The sequence below is a fragment of the Xenopus tropicalis genome, chromosome 1 (genome assembly GCF_000004195.4).
Source record: "Xenopus tropicalis strain Nigerian chromosome 1, UCB_Xtro_10.0, whole genome shotgun sequence".
NCBI classification, from domain to species: Eukaryota; Metazoa; Chordata; class Amphibia; order Anura; family Pipidae; genus Xenopus; species Xenopus tropicalis.
Window position 1 is genome coordinate 154,914,658 of NC_030677.2, and position 20,098 is coordinate 154,934,755.

Here is a 20,098-nt window from a genome sequence, read left to right on the forward strand (position 1 = left end):
GGCGCTGTTGGGGGTAGGGTTGCCATCTGGCTGGTATTTTGTTAGATCCCAATATTATTAATAAGGAAAAAACATAAAACCTCAGGAAGGCTGGGATTTTTTTTTCAGAAAAGGTGGCAACCCTAGTTGGGACTGGCCTACCCAAATTAATACTTGCATTCCAATTCCAACAATTCCAACATCTGCCTGAATATTGAACCTGATCCAAACCCTAATTTACATATTTTAATCAAATATATTTAAACACTGATATCATCTGTGAGCAAAAGTTGTCATGTTCAGTCGCCCAGTTTGATTCAGCCGAACCCTTGTTGCAGGTCCTGCTGTGACAGAAACTGACTTCCTAGTTCCCCTCTCGCCCCTCCGCCCCGTAGGCAGGGAAACTGAATGAGCAAACTGTCAGGTGACTCAGCATCTATTGCTTTCATTCCAAGTGCAGTCACCGCAGCAGCAGCAGCTCTCTCTGTGAGTACAACATTTGTTATTCCATTTTTACTGGGTCTGTAGCGTTCTTCTGTATTTATTTAGATAATGTGTAGCTGGCACACTTTTAGGCAGGGTGAGCTGGAGTTTTTGTGGCAGGAAACTAACAAAACACAACTGAATTTTGGGATACAGATCCATTGTATGTATGTATGTATGTATATCTTTATTTATAAAGCGCTACTTATGTACGCAGCGCTGTACAGTAGAATACATTAATACAAACAGGGTGTTAATAAGATAATAGATAAATACAAAGTATAATAATAAATACAGATAAATCCAGCAGCAATAAGTTAAGAGTCGAGGACACAAGAGGAAGGAGGCCCCTGCCCCGTAGAGCTTACAATCTATATTGATGTAAGACTTTATAAAAAGAAGGGTTCTTTTGATTACTCTGTACACCCTTGTTTGTTAAAACTTTTAAAGATCCCTGTTTGTTTAAATTTATTGTGAAGCGCTGCGTAATTTGCTGGCACTATATAAATAAATGATGATACCACCCACCCAAGGGGGGCATATCCGGAGAAAGATTTGCTTGTTTGGCAACCTTGCCAGATGAGCAAATCTTACCTTGTATGGCCACCTTAGGACCTGTGCACCTACATTGCACCTCTAGGTTATCCCTACATAAACCCATTCAAACTAAAGGCTTCCCATATCCAACTCACTCCCTACTTAAATGTACAGTAGGTTAGTAGTAGGGGTGGGCTCAGGAACCGGAATTGACATCACTAATTAGCAAAATCAATGTGGAGCTTAGTATTTTCCTGTTCCTTAGCATGGCAGCGGGCAACAATAAAGTATGTGCTCACTGCCATGCTACAGTCCAGGAAAAGAAAATATTGGTTAATAGGATTTAATTTTCCTATTTTTATAGCCGACTGCAGCCTACCCAGCTCCCTCTGATGGGCACCCCAGCACTGTCAGGACATAAGGGCTTTCCTGCCCAAATCCTAACCACTTGATACCAGATGTGGTGCAGGACTCCACCATAAAGGCAAATGAGCATGGCTGCATGAGAAGTAGGATAAGGGTTGTGTACCTGCAAATACAAATTATTAGTTGCAAGACAGTAATGTATATGTCACAATAAATGTTGTCAAACCAGGTGTCTAGTTGCCAGGAAAGCATGAATCACGTCACGCTAAGTATTTATATATTTCTACTGTTGTTTTAAATGCATGATTTAGAGATGTTTATGCTATACCTTATCCAGTATATCCACTGCTTTAGCTGAAGGTTCAAGGCAGCACACCTGAGCCCCCCATTTACCTTGGTGGGTCCACATTTATGTGCATTCCCTTTATAAGATCTTATATTAGCTATACAACATGAGATCAGTGTTTGGTCAGCAAATGTGGATGTGCTTGCAGAAACAAGTCATCAAAGAGCCATATTTATCATTGTTTTGCTCTCTTTTTTATGGTAATTGAACGGAGCAGAGACTGGGTGCACAACATGTTGCGGCAGATATACCCATGTGTGTTCTCATCCCCAGTATGGCCCTGGTGCATATGGCTATTATAGTTAATATTACAGTTTAATAAGGGCATGGTTGTATTTTCAGAATGGGGGTGGAGTGGGTGGTTGTTGCAGGGATACCATTATATAGAGAGGTTTGACAGATTTTGCCAGTAGAAAGACTGGGCACTGGGATCCTCAGTTTGTTTCTGACCTGGACACTATATGAAAGAAGTTTGTATGTTGTCCCTGTGCCTGCATGTAGGCGGTAAATTACTGTTACCCCCACTAAGAACACAAGGGTTCCGGGATTTGTAAAATCCAAAAACTTTTTATTTCTTCTTTCAGGCAAGATTCACTCAGACACCAGCAAGAATTCTTAAAGCACAATTACACTTGTGATTTTGTATCAGAATACTATTCACAATCCAAACAGGATTAGACAATTCACACAGGCAGTTTTGAAACCATATTCACTGCCAGTCACTTCAGTTGTCCTTCCCACTCTTACCATCAGCCTCCAGTACCTTCCTAGGGGTCCAGTCAGCATTGCCCCCTTTACAAGACTTCACCCAGGGCACCAGACTTGCCTGGTAACCTTCAGGGGCTGATGTAAAGTAATGCACTAATCATGTTGGCGCTATATAAGATTATGGAGGATAAAAAAACTCTCTGAAACAGGACATGTGATATTTCTTCCTTTATGTTTCTTATTTCTTTAGCTATCTTAATACAATATTATTCTCTTGTAGGTTTCCTTTAAGCACCACCATACTGAGAGCTGTTTGACATGGCCCAGAGTAAGGAACAGAGAATTTTGGATTTTGTGCAGCAAAATGCAGTTCATGGGGACCCCCAAAGTGTTATAGACCACATTGATGAATACTGCAGTAAAAAGGAGTGGGCAATGAATGTGGGTGATGAGAAAGGTAAGTAGGCAATGAATAGTTAGAACTACCTGCTCCCTGTTGCACTATTCCCTTTCCTTTGTTATGGAAACTAAGCTAATGCCTAAAGCCTGTGTCACATGAATTTGAACAGCCTCTGTGAGAAACAACATGTTTGTAATTTATTTTTATTATTTAAAATGTTTAGTTTTAAAGCTACAGCCCAGTATCAGCGCTGCTAAAACTCTCTCTCCTCTCTGAAGGGATTGCCTGACACCAACTTGCATTCTGCCCAGAACTCCTGCACATGCCTTCCCTCTCCTGCTTCATTTGTATTTCTTTGATCAGATTGGCTGGATCCTGCCAGCCAATGGTATCAATGATATGCCAATGAAGCAGGAGAGGGAAGGCATGTGCAGAACCAGTTCAGTGTGAACTTTATTTATGTGGCTGCCTGACAAGTCCTGGTGTGGGGAATCCCCTACTGAGAGCAGCAATCCTGGTCTGTAGCTTCAAAACCATACATTTGGAATAATAAAGATCATATTTAAAGATGTTTTTCTTCTGACAGGGGCTGTTCAAATTCAGATTATTGTCTGGAGGTGAACATCCCATTTAAGTATTAGCCATATATACATATATATATATACATACATAGGCACATAGATATACCTCTTGCATAAAAACAATACCCCAAGTGCAGGTGAAAGTGAAGTAATGTATGTATGTATAGCTTTATTTATAAAGCGCTAGTTATGTACCCAGCGCTGTACAGAAGAATGGAAATAGAAAACAGACAACCCAGATATGTAAGTCTGCTTGTGAGGTAAGGTTGAGCTCAAAGAGTAACCAGTTGTACACACTGTTTAAACTACAGCATGCCAAGGAAACAATAACGCCATTGCTGCAGATGCTATATACTGTGTTTTAGCCATGCTTAAATGGGAACTGCTATTGATAAAAGTAGCCGCTCAGTACAATCATTGTATTTTATGAATGCATATGCAGCCTGTAAGGCAAAGGCACCAGCAGTAATGTTATGGGTGATCCATCCCACTATACCGATTGCTGAAACACAGAGGCCATTGGAATGTTGAAGTATTCTCTTTGCAAGCTAGATACTGTATGTAGGGCAGAATTCAGCAAGCAGACTCCATGCTCAGTGGTTATGAGGTTTCAACGCATGTGTTTAAAGGTTTTGTATGGTGCAGTTTTTATCTACTGCTTATTTTGTTTGGTTCTGTATGTGCTGCTCTTTTCACTTGTCTCAGATATTCTCAACAGGTGATTGAGGAGACCTCCAGCTTGGTTATGAGATGTAACGCATGGAAGATACTGGTCTACTGAGGCCAAAATCACAGTTGTCTTACTTGGTGCATAATCTGTATGGCCAATATGGCATCACACTGCCTTTATTGTATGTACAGCAGAACCTAGAATACAGGTCTCACAGTGCAAGTGTTATTACACTAGTGAATGAATATAGCATCAGCTGGAAGGGTGTTACATAGCCATTGGCAGTTTGTAGTTGTACAGTGCGCATCCCTTTGGGCAATGTTTTCAGCCATTATTGGGGTGCAGTCATATTATTTTATACATAAACACTGCTTTAGATTCTCTATTGTTGTATTTCTCTCCACTGGGAAAGGATTCCCCTAAGACACTTCATATGGTTCATATAAAGTTGTGGCTCATAGCAGCCCACACACTAATGATAGAAATTGCTATGTGATCAGCTGTTAAAGGAACAGTAACACCAAAAATGAAAGTGTTTTAAAGTAATTCAGATATAATTCACTGTTGCCCTGCACTGGTTCAACTGGTGTCTTTGCTACAGAAACACTACTATAGTTTATATAAATAAGCTGCTGTGTAGCCATGGGGGCAGCCATTGTACTGACTATATGGGGCTTTATCTGTTATCTGCTAAGTAACCTGTGCCTTTTCTCCTTTTTTAATAATAATAATAATAATAATAATAATAATAATAATTGTCTGTCTGAGGCAAACACACAATTTGTACCAGTGCAGGGCAACAGTGCATTATACTTGTATACAATTTTATGTTTTCAACTTTGAGAAAGGCTGAGGGTCAGCCGAAACGTCAGTTCACCTATCCAATAAAACAATTTTTTTGTGCACCTAAGTCCTGCGAGAGCGGCTTCTTCATTTACCTTCTCTGTTCCCGTTTGGAAGACTGCACCCAGGCATATTTGTGATACTAAACGTGAGTGCCAGTGGTTTCTATCTTTCCACTTTTATTTTTAGGTGTTACTGCGATATGCTTCTCCTTGTTAAGATCTGTATTAGCTATGGCATGCCAAGCAGAGTTGAACAGGACTTTAGCCTGTTGCACAGATTTTGTCCTTCACAGGGCCAGGGGGTGGTGACCAGTATTTAGCCACCTGACCAATAAATATTCATTCCAATGAGATGTTTATGCCATTTTGTGTTGTGCACTTTGTTTGTTTATATTCTTGTTCTGTACCTGTAGTATCCTGCAAAACAGGCTTTCCCTTATTCTTACTAAATCATGTGTTGTCCTTGCCAGTCATGCTGACTGCTCAGCTCCTGTAGTACATTCTGTATGTAGGCTTTGGCGCCACCTGCTGACAGGGAAAGGCACAAATATATTCTGCAATCTTTTTCCTTTCCTTTGCCATGGCAACATTTACATGTACTGGGGTTAAAGTTACAATTTTTTTTTATTTATAATAGATTTTGCCAGACAGAGTAAATTTCCTTCCATGGAGGGGAGAGCAGGTACTTAGACTGTAGGATGGCAGTGGATAAGATCTACTTGGACTTTGCCAAACTGGTTAATTAAGGAATATTGACATGAAACATAAAATTTGTACTTGGATAGAGAACTGGCTGAAGATTACAAAGAGTGGTAAATGGAACATTCTCTAATATGGCCAGTGTTGTTAGTTGTTAGTTACTTGCTTTTTAACTTGTTTATTAATAAACTAGAGGTGGCTATTGAAAGCACCTTCTCTGTGCTGATGATACTAAATTGTGCAAAGCTAAAAGTCCCATGCAGGATTCTTCTACTTTGCAAAGCGATTTGACATACAGTAATTGGGCAGCAAATAGGCAAATGAAGTTGGATGGTGCCAAGTTATGAACTTGGTAGAAATAGCATAAATGTTAGGACTGCTTTCTGATAACCTCTTGTTTCTCCTATGTAACTTGGATTTTTTTTTTTTTTTACTACCGAGTGCTATTCTCATATCTACCATTGTTAGCAATACAGGCATCAGGGAGCTGCTATGATATCACTCCAACTTGCAGCTCAGCAGTAAAGTGTGACTGAAGTTCATCAGTTCATTGTTCTTGAACAATCAGAATATCCAAGGCTATTGTGGTACAATTGGTGTAGATATTGGTTTATATATGCAAGGGTATAGATAGGTATGTAGAAGTATGTGTAAATATACACACTGAGGTTATTTGGAGGGGTTGAACTTGACTATGTAAGTTTTCAATATACCGTAATAATACATTTACACTGGTTTGAGTGACTATTGAAACACTGTAGCAGAAGCCAGTGGATAACAAACCTGTGAATAAGGAATTGGAGGGGTAAAGAACTGGCTTCTGCCATTTTGTTTATCCTTTTCTGTACAGCCGGTTCTGATACTTGAAACAAATACCGCTATCAATAGTGATTCCATTCACAAATAACTTTGAAGCTGTGTAATAAATGTATATTTGAAAGTTGCTTAAAATCACATTTTCTTTAATCATGCAAAATGAATCTGGGAGTTCCCTTTTAAGGACTCAACATAAAGCACAATAAATGAGTGTATCTGTGCTTTAAATGATATCCCTTTACCAATGTATTACTCTCAGTAGCTAAGTAAATCACTTACAGGTTGTTTTTTATATACATATATATCCTGTATTAATTCTCCTAACACAAAGTACTGTGTGTCTCCTTCAGGTCTGATTCTGGATCAAGTACTAAAGGAGACTGAGCCATTAGAGGTGCTGGAGCTGGGCACTTACTGTGGATACTCTGCTATCCGGATAGCTCGGCTGCTGAAGCCCGGTGCTCGACTACTTACTGTGGAAATAAACCCAGACAATGCTTCTGTTGCCAAGCAGATGATTCAGTTTGCCGGAGTAGAAGACAAGGTAAGAGCTGTGTATCCAGTGATGTCCCAGAGGTCCCGAGTGCATGATCAGAACCTTACGTTTAGGTTATATCTGAGGTAGGTTAGCACTATATTGGAGCCTGGAATCACCATTCTAATGGTATGAGCCTCTGCCATAGCCCACCATTCCCTGGATACCCTACTTGCTGACCATATTGCTATACTCTGCCTGGCTCCTAACAATACTTTTTTTTTTTTTTTAATCTCAGAAGCAAAGTTGTGGTTACTGAAAAGACTGCACAGCTTATGTATCAGAGGCTGACCAGTTTATGGCCTGTGGGCTGGATATGGCCCTTCTAGGCATTGTTATACTGTTTGACTTATTTTGCATAGAAACTAGGGTGTTGACCTAATAGCAGTGCTGTAGATTCTACATTCCCAGCATGTACAGGCTTACCAAAGGACGGAAATGACCATGTCTCCAGTAATTCTCAGCCATGGCCATTAATGCCCAGACTCAACCCAAAACTATGCAAACTTTCTGTAATCCAGTCTCTTTTGGGATTAAATAAAGATATACATACATACACACATACATTAACAAGTGCCCCATAGAAATTGGGTCACCAGGAGGTGTGCATTTATATGGTAACAAGTCAGCCAATGGGTTTTACATATTTCTTTGGATGCTTTCAGTAAAATAGCTCTCAAGAGCACTTGAAGAGAGGGGGACTGTTCCTGAAACATTGCATTGTTGTGCACCATTTGGCAATGTTACACTATATGATACTAATATATAAGAGCCATGAATATCCTGTAAATTCTATCCTTATAAATGGTGCTTACTGATGTCATCAGTTATAATCAGAGCTTAATGATGTAATTTCTGTCACATGACTTCACTGAAACTTGCATGTTATAATAAAGTACCCCCTGTTTTAAAATATGAGGATATTAGAAGTCACCTTGGAGTTCCATGACCTGTATAAAAGCACTTATATGACCTATAATATCCCTGTATTTTACAATTGGGGGTATTTTATTCACTATATATGTATAATAATATATACTCATGTATATGCAACATACATTATTGCAAGTTTATAATAAGACAAGATGCCAACCCCATAAAGACAGATGTTTTAAAACCCAAATCACCAGGGCATAAGCTAGGAAGGCTGTGCTCTATTCATTTAAACACAGAGGCAATAAGCGTTGGTGCAGAAGCAAAACTTCCAGAAGTCATGTGCTGCACTAGGCGAGAAATATAATTCTGCAACAGACGCGTGCTACAGTGTGCCTCAGGGTGCATCTCCCCACACCCAATACTGAACCATAACACATTGTTTTCTCCAGGTGCAGATACTGCTTGGCTCCACCGAGACTGTTATTCCTAACCTGCGGACACAGCATGGAGTAAAGCACTTTGACTTTGTATTTATTGACCATTTTAAAAACCGATACAGTCCTGACACTATGTTACTAGAGGTGAGTTGCATTTCCATGTAGGCCTGTATGAGCCCAAACCAGATTGGAAGGTACAGCACAAAAGGATACAACCTCATCCTCTATTTCAAAATATATTGCTGTACAGGCTATTATAGGGGGGGGGAGAATGTAATGAACAAGCCCAGGGCAGTATATGTGGGGAATATGGAACAAGCCCAGGGCAGTATATGTGGGGAATATGGAACAAGCCCAGGGCAGTATATGTGGGGAATATGGAACAAGCCCAGGGCAGTATATGTGGGGAATATGGAACAAGCCCAGGGCTGTATATGTGGGGAATATGGAACAAGCCCAGGGCTGTATGCCCAGATTAAGTGCTCTAGGGATATTCTATATTTAGATCCTTGACCAATTCTCTAATTGTACTGACAAATCCTACACTGAAATTAGTCACATTGTTTTTAAACAAAGACAAATGACAAAAATGCACTCTATTCGCTACATTTCACGAATAGTAGTTCAACTTTAAATTAAGTTTAATTATGACGTAGATATTGATGTTCTAATGCAATTTGGTCTTTATCTATTATTTATAGTTGTGGTCTTTGAATTATTTAGCTTTCATTGAGCAGGCTAATAGATAATTAAATTATAATTAATTATAATTAAAAAGCAAACAGGAAAACTGGAGCCTCACAGAGCAATAGTCTTTTGGCTTTTGGGGACAGTGACCCCCTTTGGGAGCTGGAAAGTGTAAGAAGAAGAGAGCAAATAATTAAAAAACTATAAATAAAAAAATGAAGACCAATTTAAAAGCTAAGAACTGGCCATTCTTTTGCTCTGGCAGCCCTTATCCCTTCTAGGCACAGCTAGAGCAATGCTTTTCAGCCCATAACAAGGCTACAGACAAGCCATCCAGCCCTAGTTCCAAAATGATGTAGATTGTACATGCCGGACAGACTTGGCACAAATCCATTTCCTGAAACACATTGTTCCTCAGGCTGAAACCAGACATATGTCCCTGGCAGTCAGGAAAGTTTTTAACTAATGGATATTTTGTCCAAAGCTAAAAAAGATATGAGTTCATAGACCTAGGGACTCGCATGCCGAAAGGTAAGGAGGTATTCCAGCCCATCTTACAATATGAGACCTTAGCTACCAAATTCCAAAGTTGAAGAATTGAGAACTGTTTTAGCAGGGAATGGTAAAAACCAAAACAAAAATTCTCTCAGGTCACTACAAAATAACAAATATTTTTCAAAACCTTTTAAGCAATACCCTATTTTGTATATTTGTTGTGAGTCTGGGGCTTGTGCATGTGGACCCCATGTATCATAGGATGAGCTGCAATGGGAGATCCCAGACAGGCCTGTAACTATCACCGATTCCTAATGCTGCTCTCCTTCTCTCCATGTAGGAATATGGTTTGCTCAGGAAGGGCACAGTCTTACTCGCTGACAATGTTGTGCTACCCGGAGCCCCAGAATTCCTTGAACATGTGCGGACAAGTGGTCGCTATGACTGTACCAATTACCCTGCCCATGTTGAATACAGTGATAAAGTAGATGCTTTGGAGAAGGCTGTGTTTAGAGGGTAGGGGTGCATCATACGGCCCCATCATATTTTAAAACCCAGGAAATACCAGAGTGACATTAACAGAGGCATATTTACCCAAAGGGGGACTCTTCTGTGTGTGTTCTGGGACTGCACTGCCACACTACCTTATTGAAAGAAAAACTTGCTGGATCATTTATCTCCCTGTTCATGTCTATAAATTGTATTTATTCCTTCAGTGGAACATTGCATTCCAGAGGGGTTTGCGTTCAGCTGATATAGAAACCAAAGAAAGAACTGAAGGCAAGCAATGCATTGTATTGGAATGTGCTATTTTACTCACTTTCTATACATATTTAGTAAATAGACAGTACTGAAAATAAACACCATCTTCTTATTCCAGAAACCATAGCAACCAAGCAGATATTTCTCTCATTATTTGAACAGTACCAGAGCAACAGCTACATGCTAATCTCCATGCATATGCAGTCAGCCTTCCCTCTCGCCCTCAATATAACACCCTCTTTAATTTGTATCAATGACAACAGTGAGTTGGGGATTTCCAGCTGGGTTTACAGGGGGTCAACACCCTAAAATTCTTTAGCACTATTTTGCACAGTGTTTGGCCACAGATGCATATTACATAGCATACATGGACATGTGGTGCCCAGCCCTGACTATTTTTCTTGTCATACATGTTTTATTTCTGTTCTACCACTTTGGCTCTTTGCCTCTTTTGCTGTTTTCTGAATCTTTTTCAGTTTTTCTCTCTCTCATTTCTAACGTCCATTTCCACTTCATTCCCTATGATTTTAATCCTTCAGGTACACAGGAAAGCTTCCCCCCATATTAATTTTTAGTAGGTAAAGCTGGCCACAGAAGGGCTGAACTTGGTTGCTGACTTTGTTTCTCGACTAAATTGGAGACTTCCGGACATATGTATAGGCCATAATGATGGCCTCTCTGACAGAGTCAAATCCCTCTAGGCCCTGGATTTGGTCCATTCCGAATGGGGAGAGATAATTATATCCTGTAACATATAATTTTTGGCTCAGGGCCCAAAAGGGCTAGACCGCCCAATTCCACCATCCATTATAGCAAAATAATGCTAAAGAAGTCAATATAAATAATAGAATGTCACAGTTATAAAATAAAAAAAATCCTTTTTAAATGTGCATGCAGTGTATACCTTAGTGGCACCGCTACATCTTAGGATTTGCAGTTTGCCCAAGGACTGCCTGTCAGGTGACCTTGCCAAGCGAAAGGAACATAATGTGGCGGTTTTATAGGGATTTGATTCTTTTTGCAGTTGGTATAGGAATGTGCTGTAAAGCTCCTGGCTCTAAGAATGCACTAAACCTAGGATACACAAAATTGCCTTTATTCAATAGAAAGTGATAAAATCCCTTTAATTCTCCTGATTTTACTTTTTTTCACTTCAGGCAAATGATTTTCCTGCTTTCAGCTTAATGTTTCAATTTAGGTTAATTGTTTACCTAGAAACACGAGTAATTTGCTTTTCCAGCTCAATGACTCCATCACTCAAACTACAATCTGCACTGTTCCTAGGGGTTAAAGTGACTGCACTGGCATCTTCTAGCCCCTGTTCCACTGCACATAGTGATGGATTAAGGCAAGGTTGGGCCCTAGACATGGTAGTTTTGGCAGTCTCTCCCTGACAAGAACAGAATTGCCTTTGGCGGGGGAGGGGGCAGATCTGTAGGGTCCTAGCCAGCTCCAGCCATTCCTGCCCAATTGCAATGGTGCATGTATCCGGCTGATGTTTACCCAATGAGCCCAACACGCAGACACCACAAGGGAGAGATGCACAATGTTCGTTCCAGGCAGGATTTATTGAAAACATGTCAAATTTGTCATTTTGCACACCTGGCACGTAACAGGCATTCAACCTATCCAGATTAGTAATACATCAGCATATAATACAAGGTTACCCTCTAACATGACGTTTCATTTGGAATATACCACTTTACAAAAAAACCCACAAATCGTTTCCGCAACTGCTCCCCATGTGTGTCATGGATTCTTTATATTACATATCTAAAACACAACGCAAGGTCCAACCGACCCAACAATGAGAATGAATACAAGAAAAAATTGGATGCAAGTTTCTTCATTTTTCTACTTTTATTTGAGTTATGAATGTTTCTTGGTTTAAGGCACATGATCATTACAAACACATCTGCGACTAAGTACAAAGAAGCTGGGTCTTAATACTTTCTCTTCTAACCTTTCCCTGCCCAGCCCCAGTGCCCATTGCACATAGCTGGCTCCATGCTGCAGCCAGGGTTCCACACCAAGGGGTCACTGGAGGCTGAGGCAGAGAAAGGGGGAAAGTGATTGACAAAAAGGAATATTTACAGTTGGGGAGGCAGGCTATTGTTCCCTGTGGTGCCCATTATAGAGCCCTGCACATGTTGGCACTGATTTTACCCAATCCATCTGCAATCTCTTTACTTCTGCAGCCATGCTTACCTGCACAAATATCTCCCAGGGTTATATGTGGCACAAAACATGTGACTGGCCAGACTATTGCCAACATATCCTGCTTACCGTGTCAGACATCCTTCCAAAAAGAATGTACAATTAAATATTTCCCCCAAGTCCATTAAAATGTCAGCTTGTAGAAACAGTAAAAGTACAAAAATGGAGTTTGTGTGTCAAGGAACCATGGGAAGATGTCAAATATCAGAAAATACAGCAAATACACTTGGGCATGATAATGGCATAAATATGGTTTATTCAGAGGGCTTCCAGCTACAAAGCTTTCGGCACCCAGTATTAGTAAAAATGTAGTTCTGAGAGGCAAGCACCATGGTATATGGACCAGCGGGTCTGCAAGCCCAGGACAAAATGTCTAAAACATACACAAGTATAATACACTACTAAAAATATAAAGCCAGACCAGTGACTGAGATGAATGCCCTAAATCTCACAATGGGGGGAGCAATACAGCAGCTCTTCTGCACAGGTCTTAATGCAAATATGCCTTTATACCTTATGGCTAATGCATTGAAGTAAATGGGAGAAAAGGGCTGCTTTCTTGATGGGAGAACTAACAGTGGCGTAATCCTTTTGTCTTGTGCCGTTGTTTGCACAGAATAAGCTTTGACTATCTAAATATAAAGGCAAATAAAAAGGGGATCTGTTCACACCTTGCGTAAAAGGAAATATTGAGACGACCGTATTTATATTCTTATACCACCTCACCATAATTATCCATTGAGTTTTTCTTGGTCCCATAATCTTCTTTATCTGCTCCCAAAACCCCTAAGTCAGGTGTGATTGTCCCCCGGTTATTGTTGTTGGAGAACAGAGTAATGAGCGGAACAATGAGAAGCCAAAATAAACCAGGGAAAGGAAGGGCCCCAAACCCAATGCTTTGCTAACAGCATGCACATGCATTCCCCAGTATCAGGATCAATGAAGCACAGAATATAGTTCAGGGTTAAGTGTCTATTCCAGTTTGTCAAAAAGAACACAAGTAGTGATGGGCCTTACTTTTGCATATTGTATGTGTGTGTATTGGAATTCAAGGCAAATCTACTGCAGACTCCCCGATATGTAATAAAAAGCATTAAGTTCGCCTGGTAGTAGTAACCCATAGCAACCAATGGATTACAGTTCCTGGGCAAACTTAGCACCTTTTATTACATAACCCCATAAATGTGCAGAACATCTCACTAGCCCTCTGAACATCTCAGTAACCCAGTCACATTGACATGAAGAGTCATTTAGCCTGGCCTGGCCAGTAAAATACCAGCCAGCTGGCAGCCCTACTTGTGGTGCTGGTTGGAGAACACACAAAAAAGAATTCACATTACTACAGAGTCACTGTGGTAGTCACGAGATATTTGTAATTGTTATGGTAGATGTGACATTTACCAATGTGGACATGGCACCTTTTGAGCAGCTTCACAATATCACTTATTTACAACTGAAAGCGATTTGTGCCAAGAATGCTGTGGGTTCTTATTTACTGTGTGACTTCACTTTCAGCTCAGCTGATAAATGTTACACTTAGGGATGCATTTATTAACATTGGAGACAAACATCACTGATGATGTTGCCCATAGCAACCAACAATAAGATTTGAGCAGTTACCTACAAGTTGGCAACCAAACCATTTTGTTTTCTATGGACAAAATCACCGGTTAGGTTTGTCTCCAATGATAATCAATAGACTCCCAAATGTCACACTCGGAGGATTGTAGACCAGAGAAGAAGCATCTGTCACTGGCCCATCCTGTCCTGACCTCTTGCCATTTACAGAAATTGTTGGTTTCTGTACACATAGGGCCGATTCAGCCTACAATGTTCAAGCGTGCATTTTCAGGTGAATGAGCGCCATTAACCTAAGGCCTAGAATCCAGCAGCTCAGCTGGCACAGCCAAAAGTGACAGTCGGCTAAGCCTTGTCCTTGGGCGATGTACCATGTGCATTCTGCAGGGAGTTTATAAACACAGTGGAAACAGCCTAAAGGGATACAGTCTCCATTTATTACCCCACTATTTAAGCCTGCACACTCAATTTTCAAGCATTTACTTTAACTTTTTTAAAATTACATTTGGGTTTCTTACTAAATAAAAACCCAGCTTACCTGGTGGAGATGAAATGGCAATGCCACCATCTTAAGAGAAATAGTCTCGCACAGGGATTGGAGTTCCGCCACTCTCATGGCTGATAAGGTAACACCTTGAGTTGCATTTTATAAGGAAATTAAACAATAATAAATGCTTCATTTTTTTATGGGTTACTAGAAAGGATGGTGTTAAAAACAAAGTCATAAATGTTGGTATTGCTAGGCCTTAAAGTGGCAGTAGCACAAACATGTTTCATACATTTAACGGTAATGCAGTCGTATATATCTGCTTCAAAAGTCTATATAGTCTACATGCCGCATAATCAGATCAGTGCAATTTTGCCATTGAGATGTTGCCAGGAGACACTCAAGCAAAGGGATTTGTTTGATAAAGAATCCTACGGCTCAAGTGACAGCTGCTGTGCATGGTTGGCGAAGACCTATACAAGATAAGGGTTCTGTTCTATATTGCAGAGAAATTAAATGAAATATACAAAGACAAAAGGTGTGTTTTTGTGTTGCTGCATTTCTAGAGGATCACCTTTATTCTATAGAGCAGTGCTGTGCTATTACTTGTAGTGGGCAAATTATTTCTCATACAGTATGTTGGAGGGCCAGATAACATTAAAATTATGACGATGATGATACAGTGAGGTCTATATAGGCTTTGAGCAGACTGGGGGGGCCACATCTGCTCCATGGACCTACAGTTGGACAGCCCTGATATAGAGGAACACCTTTAGTCTGATTATTTGACAATCTGTTTTGGACTGAGTAGCATGGCAGTTTCTAAATTAGAGTTCGATTTCAGGAGCCTTTGGGGCACCTTCTAGATTTCACACTTTGAAAAGCACATTAAAGAGGACCTGTCACCCAGACATCAAAAGCTGTATAATAAAAGCCCTTTTCAGATTAAATATGAAACTCAAACTCCTTTTTTTCTTAACACATCCATATCCATTATAAATGCATTTAAAACTTCCAGCTGTCAATCATATACTGCATGCCCCGCCTCTACCTTAGGCATAGAGGCGGGGCAGACAATTATTTCACTTTCCATTCAGCACTCACTTTCCCCCTTCCTTTTCACTATCTAGTTGTGTAACTAATGCATGGGCTTGTGCATCAGGTCCCCCATTCTGGCACATAATGATACAAAGCTTGCCTTAATAGTGCCCACAAAATGGCACCTGTCAGCTTGCGGTGATTGTGTATTATTTAAAAAGTGTAAATTGTGTTTATTATGCTTGACAAACACAATAGGAAGTTGTAATTATATCTTAGGGTGACAGGTCCCCTCTAACAACAATTTCTTAGCATTCTACTACATAGTGTGCCAGACAGCACAGAATTAACAGTATCTAAGCATCAGGTGAACTAGGCAATAGGATTTTGATGCACCATAGGTTATTAGTAAACTTGGTAACATTCCATACTTCATTATTCATTGGTGTATCTCCAACAAGTGACACAAAGACACTATTTGCTCTGGTAGGTAGGGAGGCTTAGATTAAAACCAATGAAACCAGATATTTAAACTGAGCTAGACCACAACCTGGAAATCACATCTTGTAAGCAGAAGGGGCAAGCAATGTAACTGATCAGCATATTACAGGATACAGTTGCCCTTTACAAATGCAACCGTTAATAAAATTGTATGTTTCATACCAGGAGCAATTGTTTAAGTTTTATATTATGGTACACACTGAATATATAAAATCAGAATAAATAAAGTTCTCTGTTATAAATCTGTAAAAGACATACAAGCTACAGTGGGAGTTTGTAACAAAGTCAGCTGTAAACAGTTCCTTCTAGTATGGGGAGATCCCATTTATTTCCTTTTTCTCAACCTGCCTCGGTCTTTGCGGAATCACTTTCCTAGTGGAATGGTATGGGAAACGTACTGCTCAGAAAGAGGACATGAAATTGAGAACCAATCTGTTTGCTCCATCAGCGAAACAGCAGAATTTAAATGTTTATTCTGCAAAAACCTTGCTGAACTTCTGATTGGTCCCAAAACCTTGTAAGAGGTGGATTCCATTTGCTCTAACCAATTAATTCCATGGGAATCTCAGAGGGCTAACAGCAACACGTAACCATCCCAACAACAAAAGGTCAAAGGATGGGGATGTTAGGTTTTCGTTTACATCAATGCTATTTATACGGCCAAGAAAAGCTCTACTGACAGTCCAGAAAACATTAAGAGTAATACAAAACCCAAACCCCACCATATATTTAAAAGAATGAAACTTAAAACCACCTTCTTTGTAGCAAGATTCATTGAGCACCTAATGAAAATACATTGAAAGTCAACAGCAACTGTGATTCGTTATTTTAATCAAAAGGTTATGTTTTCTTCAATGGTTTCATGATAAAAGTCCTAGAGTGGTTCTGGTGACCATAATAGTGTTAGATGAGAACCAGCATGGACTCCTACAGAGCATAGTGCAGGCATCGAGAGATGGTAATTCCTTAAGTCAGTTACAATGCAAGTGGAAAGAGAACACAAGTTAAAAGGCAATGTTATCATACAGCAGAAATGTTTGTTTTCACACAGATTGCAACCACGTGAGAGCTCCGACTTCAAAGCCTCCTTGTGACGCTGTAAATCCAGGTAGGTAGGAACTCAGTGGTCCAGTTCTGTGTATGCTTCATCATATATCTCTATGTATAGATGAGCTGGCTTTGGAAACATCAGTAAATTGAGAGCTGCACAAGTCAGAGTTCAAATTGCATTCCCATTTATGGCATGCACGCTCAGGGTAAAATTCCTGCTAAAATCAGGACTGAACCAGAAAAACTTCAGTCTTTCAGTCACAGGTAAAACACAACCATAGGCTTTCTTGCAATGCACATCGGAAGCCTTTAAATTCACATTCCATCCGCTTTCTGTCGTGAAGAGCCCAGCAACGCGTTTCACAACGATGCTAGCTTGCCATCAGTATATTGTCCAACGTTTCCAGCCTGGCCTACTTTCTTTATTCTCCATTCTAATAAAAACCTAAACCCAATGAAATACCCATCACTTCTCAATAGAAAAAAAAAAGAATGAAATTGAATGCACCTCAGTCCAAATAATAAAAAATTTCACAGTTCAATCTGAGGAAGAGGCAAAACAAAAGTGCTCATATTTTCCATATTCTGCTAAAATGATGTGGCTGTGACATTCTGGTGCAGGGCCGCAGTCGGACAAAAACAATTTCCCACCCTGATGTCTACCAGTTGTACCACCTGCACGGCACCATCACCCCCATCCAGGAGAACAGAAACCATATTAAATGGAAACAAGGTGCGGGATCCTTAAGGGGAATGTTGCTTTTGAATATATACTATACATATGTACTAAAAAAAAAGCGTCATTTCAGAGGAAGGAAAAAAATCAAGCAACAGCGTTTTTTTGGCGATGATCACAGTTTGGTTCTTAGATAAAGCAGATGGCAGTTTTCATTCGACCCCTTTACTCAAAGGGATTTATAAATGGTCCGTCTGCAAAATGGGCATGGCAGTGGTGGATAATGATGCATCCTACATGTAGTCAAATTTGTCATTGTTAAAAAAAAAAAAAAATAGTAATCAAAAAAAAAAATGTCTTCCCAAAAAGTCACTGCAGATTTAACCCTGTAACAGAAAAAAGAAGCTGGTGACAAAACAGCAATGTAGCAGAGAAAACATAAGAAAACCCAAGGGGAGTGAACTTGATACTGAGAAATGGTAACGGGCACCAGGCGGGCAGCACAATGAAATATATGAAATTCAGACAGATGAAGCTCAGACACGTGCATGACTCTCTGCTTCTAATGTGCAGCAGTTAAAGGGATACTACCCAGTAATATTGGACAAACAAGCCCTCTAATCTTATGCAAAGCTTATTTGCCATATTATTTTAATAGATACAAATCTTACTTTGCTACAGGATTTGTAGGTCCCAGCATACAGGTTGGCACTATATAATTGATGATATTAGTAATTAGTCTCATTACTAAAAGTTTACAAAGAAGTAGTTACCAAGCACTTCCTGGGAATGCTGAATTTCTTTCTTATACTTCCCACTTTGCTGAAGTGTGAGGTTGCCCTATACAAATACTGGTGTGTAAGGGTGAAGACACACAGCTACTAGTAGCAGCTACTTTTTCAGGGCTACTAAACACCAAATACCCTGCCATAGACAATAGCAATACTGAGAATTGCCTCTGCTAAAACACACATAGAGACAATTATCAGTAAATGATCAGCATTGTCTATTTTAGTAGCCACAACAAGTAGCTGCTACTAGTAGCTTCATGTGTCTTCACCCTAAGGGCTGTGACACATGGTGGGATGGTATATGGGGTGCCACGATTCGCCAAAGTCGCGGAAGTTGCCTTAAGAGGAAACTTTCGCGACTTCAACAAATTGCGGCGCCGCGTATACCATCCCACTGGTGATTTACATTCCAGCCGGTGGGTGGCATTTCGGGGAGATTTGTTGCGCTGCGACTAATCTCCCCGTGTCTCAGCCCTAACAGTGAGGGATATGGAGAGCCCAAACAGCTGCTATTGCTCTGCCAAACTGCCCCATCCTGTGAGTGAGTGACCCACTCTGACAGACAGGCGTCCCTCGTAGGTGCTTGGCTCAGTTCTGTCCAACATTCCCTAAATGAGTAGCTGCTTTAATGTGCTGAAGAGGACTAAAGTTGACGATAGGCCAAACGTGTTTTCCATTTTTTCAATTTTTAAACACTGAGTTTAAATCCTATTTTGACGATAGTATCCCTTTGTACCAAGAAATTTACACTGGTCATAAAGCAAAGCTTAAGGACTAAATATATGCATGAACCGTTCAGCATCTGCAAAGGGGTTTCCACTTGTTGTAAAAAGTCCAATTGGTTTTATTCTGTTTATATATAATTAATAAGAATCTGAACAATAGCATTTTTACATTCAGGGATCTATTTACTATGGACATTTTTTTTAGGAGGCTCCATTTTCTCCATTTAGCCTTTCACAGGCATATGATTAATATCACCCAGTGGCATGTATAGCTTCTGGGGTATTGGTTACAACAAAAAAAAAAACTTTCACAGATGCTGCACTGGACAAATGAATGAAACAACCACCATTGTTTGAAAGGAAGTACATGCCTTTAAAGGAACAGTAACACCAAAAAAATGAAAGTGTATAAAAGTAACTAAAATATAATGTGCTGCTGCCCTGCACTGGTAAAAGTTGTGTGTTTACTTCAGAAAGTCTACTATAATTTATATAAATAAGCTGCTATGTAGCCATGGAGGCAGCCATTCAAAGGAGAAAAGGCACAGGAACATAGCAGATAACAGATAAAACACTATTGTATTCTACAGAACTTATCTGTTATCTGCTATGTAACCTGTGCCTTTTCTCCTTTTTTCCAGCTTGAACGGCTGCCCCCATGGCTACACAGCAGCTTATTATATCAATTATAGTAGTGTTACTGTAGCAAACACACCAGTTTTACCAGTGCAGGGCAACAGTGCATTATATTTTTATTACTTTAAAGCTCTTTCATTTTTTAGTGTTACTGTTCCTTTAAGAAGGTAAAACACA

At 40.0% G+C, this 20,098-nt stretch overlaps 2 protein-coding genes across 12 annotated transcripts in view; one reads left to right on the top strand and one right to left on the bottom strand.

Moving 5' to 3' along the window:
* The first annotated feature begins 123 nt into the window (after positions 1–123).
* Positions 124–10,352, top strand: LOC100135405 (uncharacterized). 3 transcript variants are annotated; one of them, XM_012954022.3, is made up of 5 exons: positions 124–465; positions 2,700–2,876; positions 6,781–6,974; positions 8,291–8,422; positions 9,801–10,348. In XM_012954022.3, exons 2-5 carry the CDS (start codon positions 2,738–2,740, stop codon positions 9,978–9,980), a joined length of 645 nt encoding a protein of 214 aa, XP_012809476.1. In that variant the 5' UTR covers positions 124–465; positions 2,700–2,737; the 3' UTR covers positions 9,981–10,348.
* Positions 10,353–11,771: 1,419 nt separating this feature from the next.
* arvcf (ARVCF, delta catenin family member) overlaps positions 11,772–20,098 on the bottom strand; it is a 309,335-nt gene continuing 301,008 nt past the window's right edge. For all 9 annotated transcript variants that reach the window (XM_031892415.1, XM_012969413.2, XM_031892416.1 and 6 more), the window contains one exon: positions 11,772–18,155. Coding sequence is in view for 1 of the 9 variants with exons in the window: in XM_031892419.1 (XP_031748279.1) it covers positions 18,150–18,155 (6 nt within the window). In the remaining 8 variants the exon portion in view is untranslated. The remainder of the gene's footprint in view (positions 18,156–20,098) is intronic.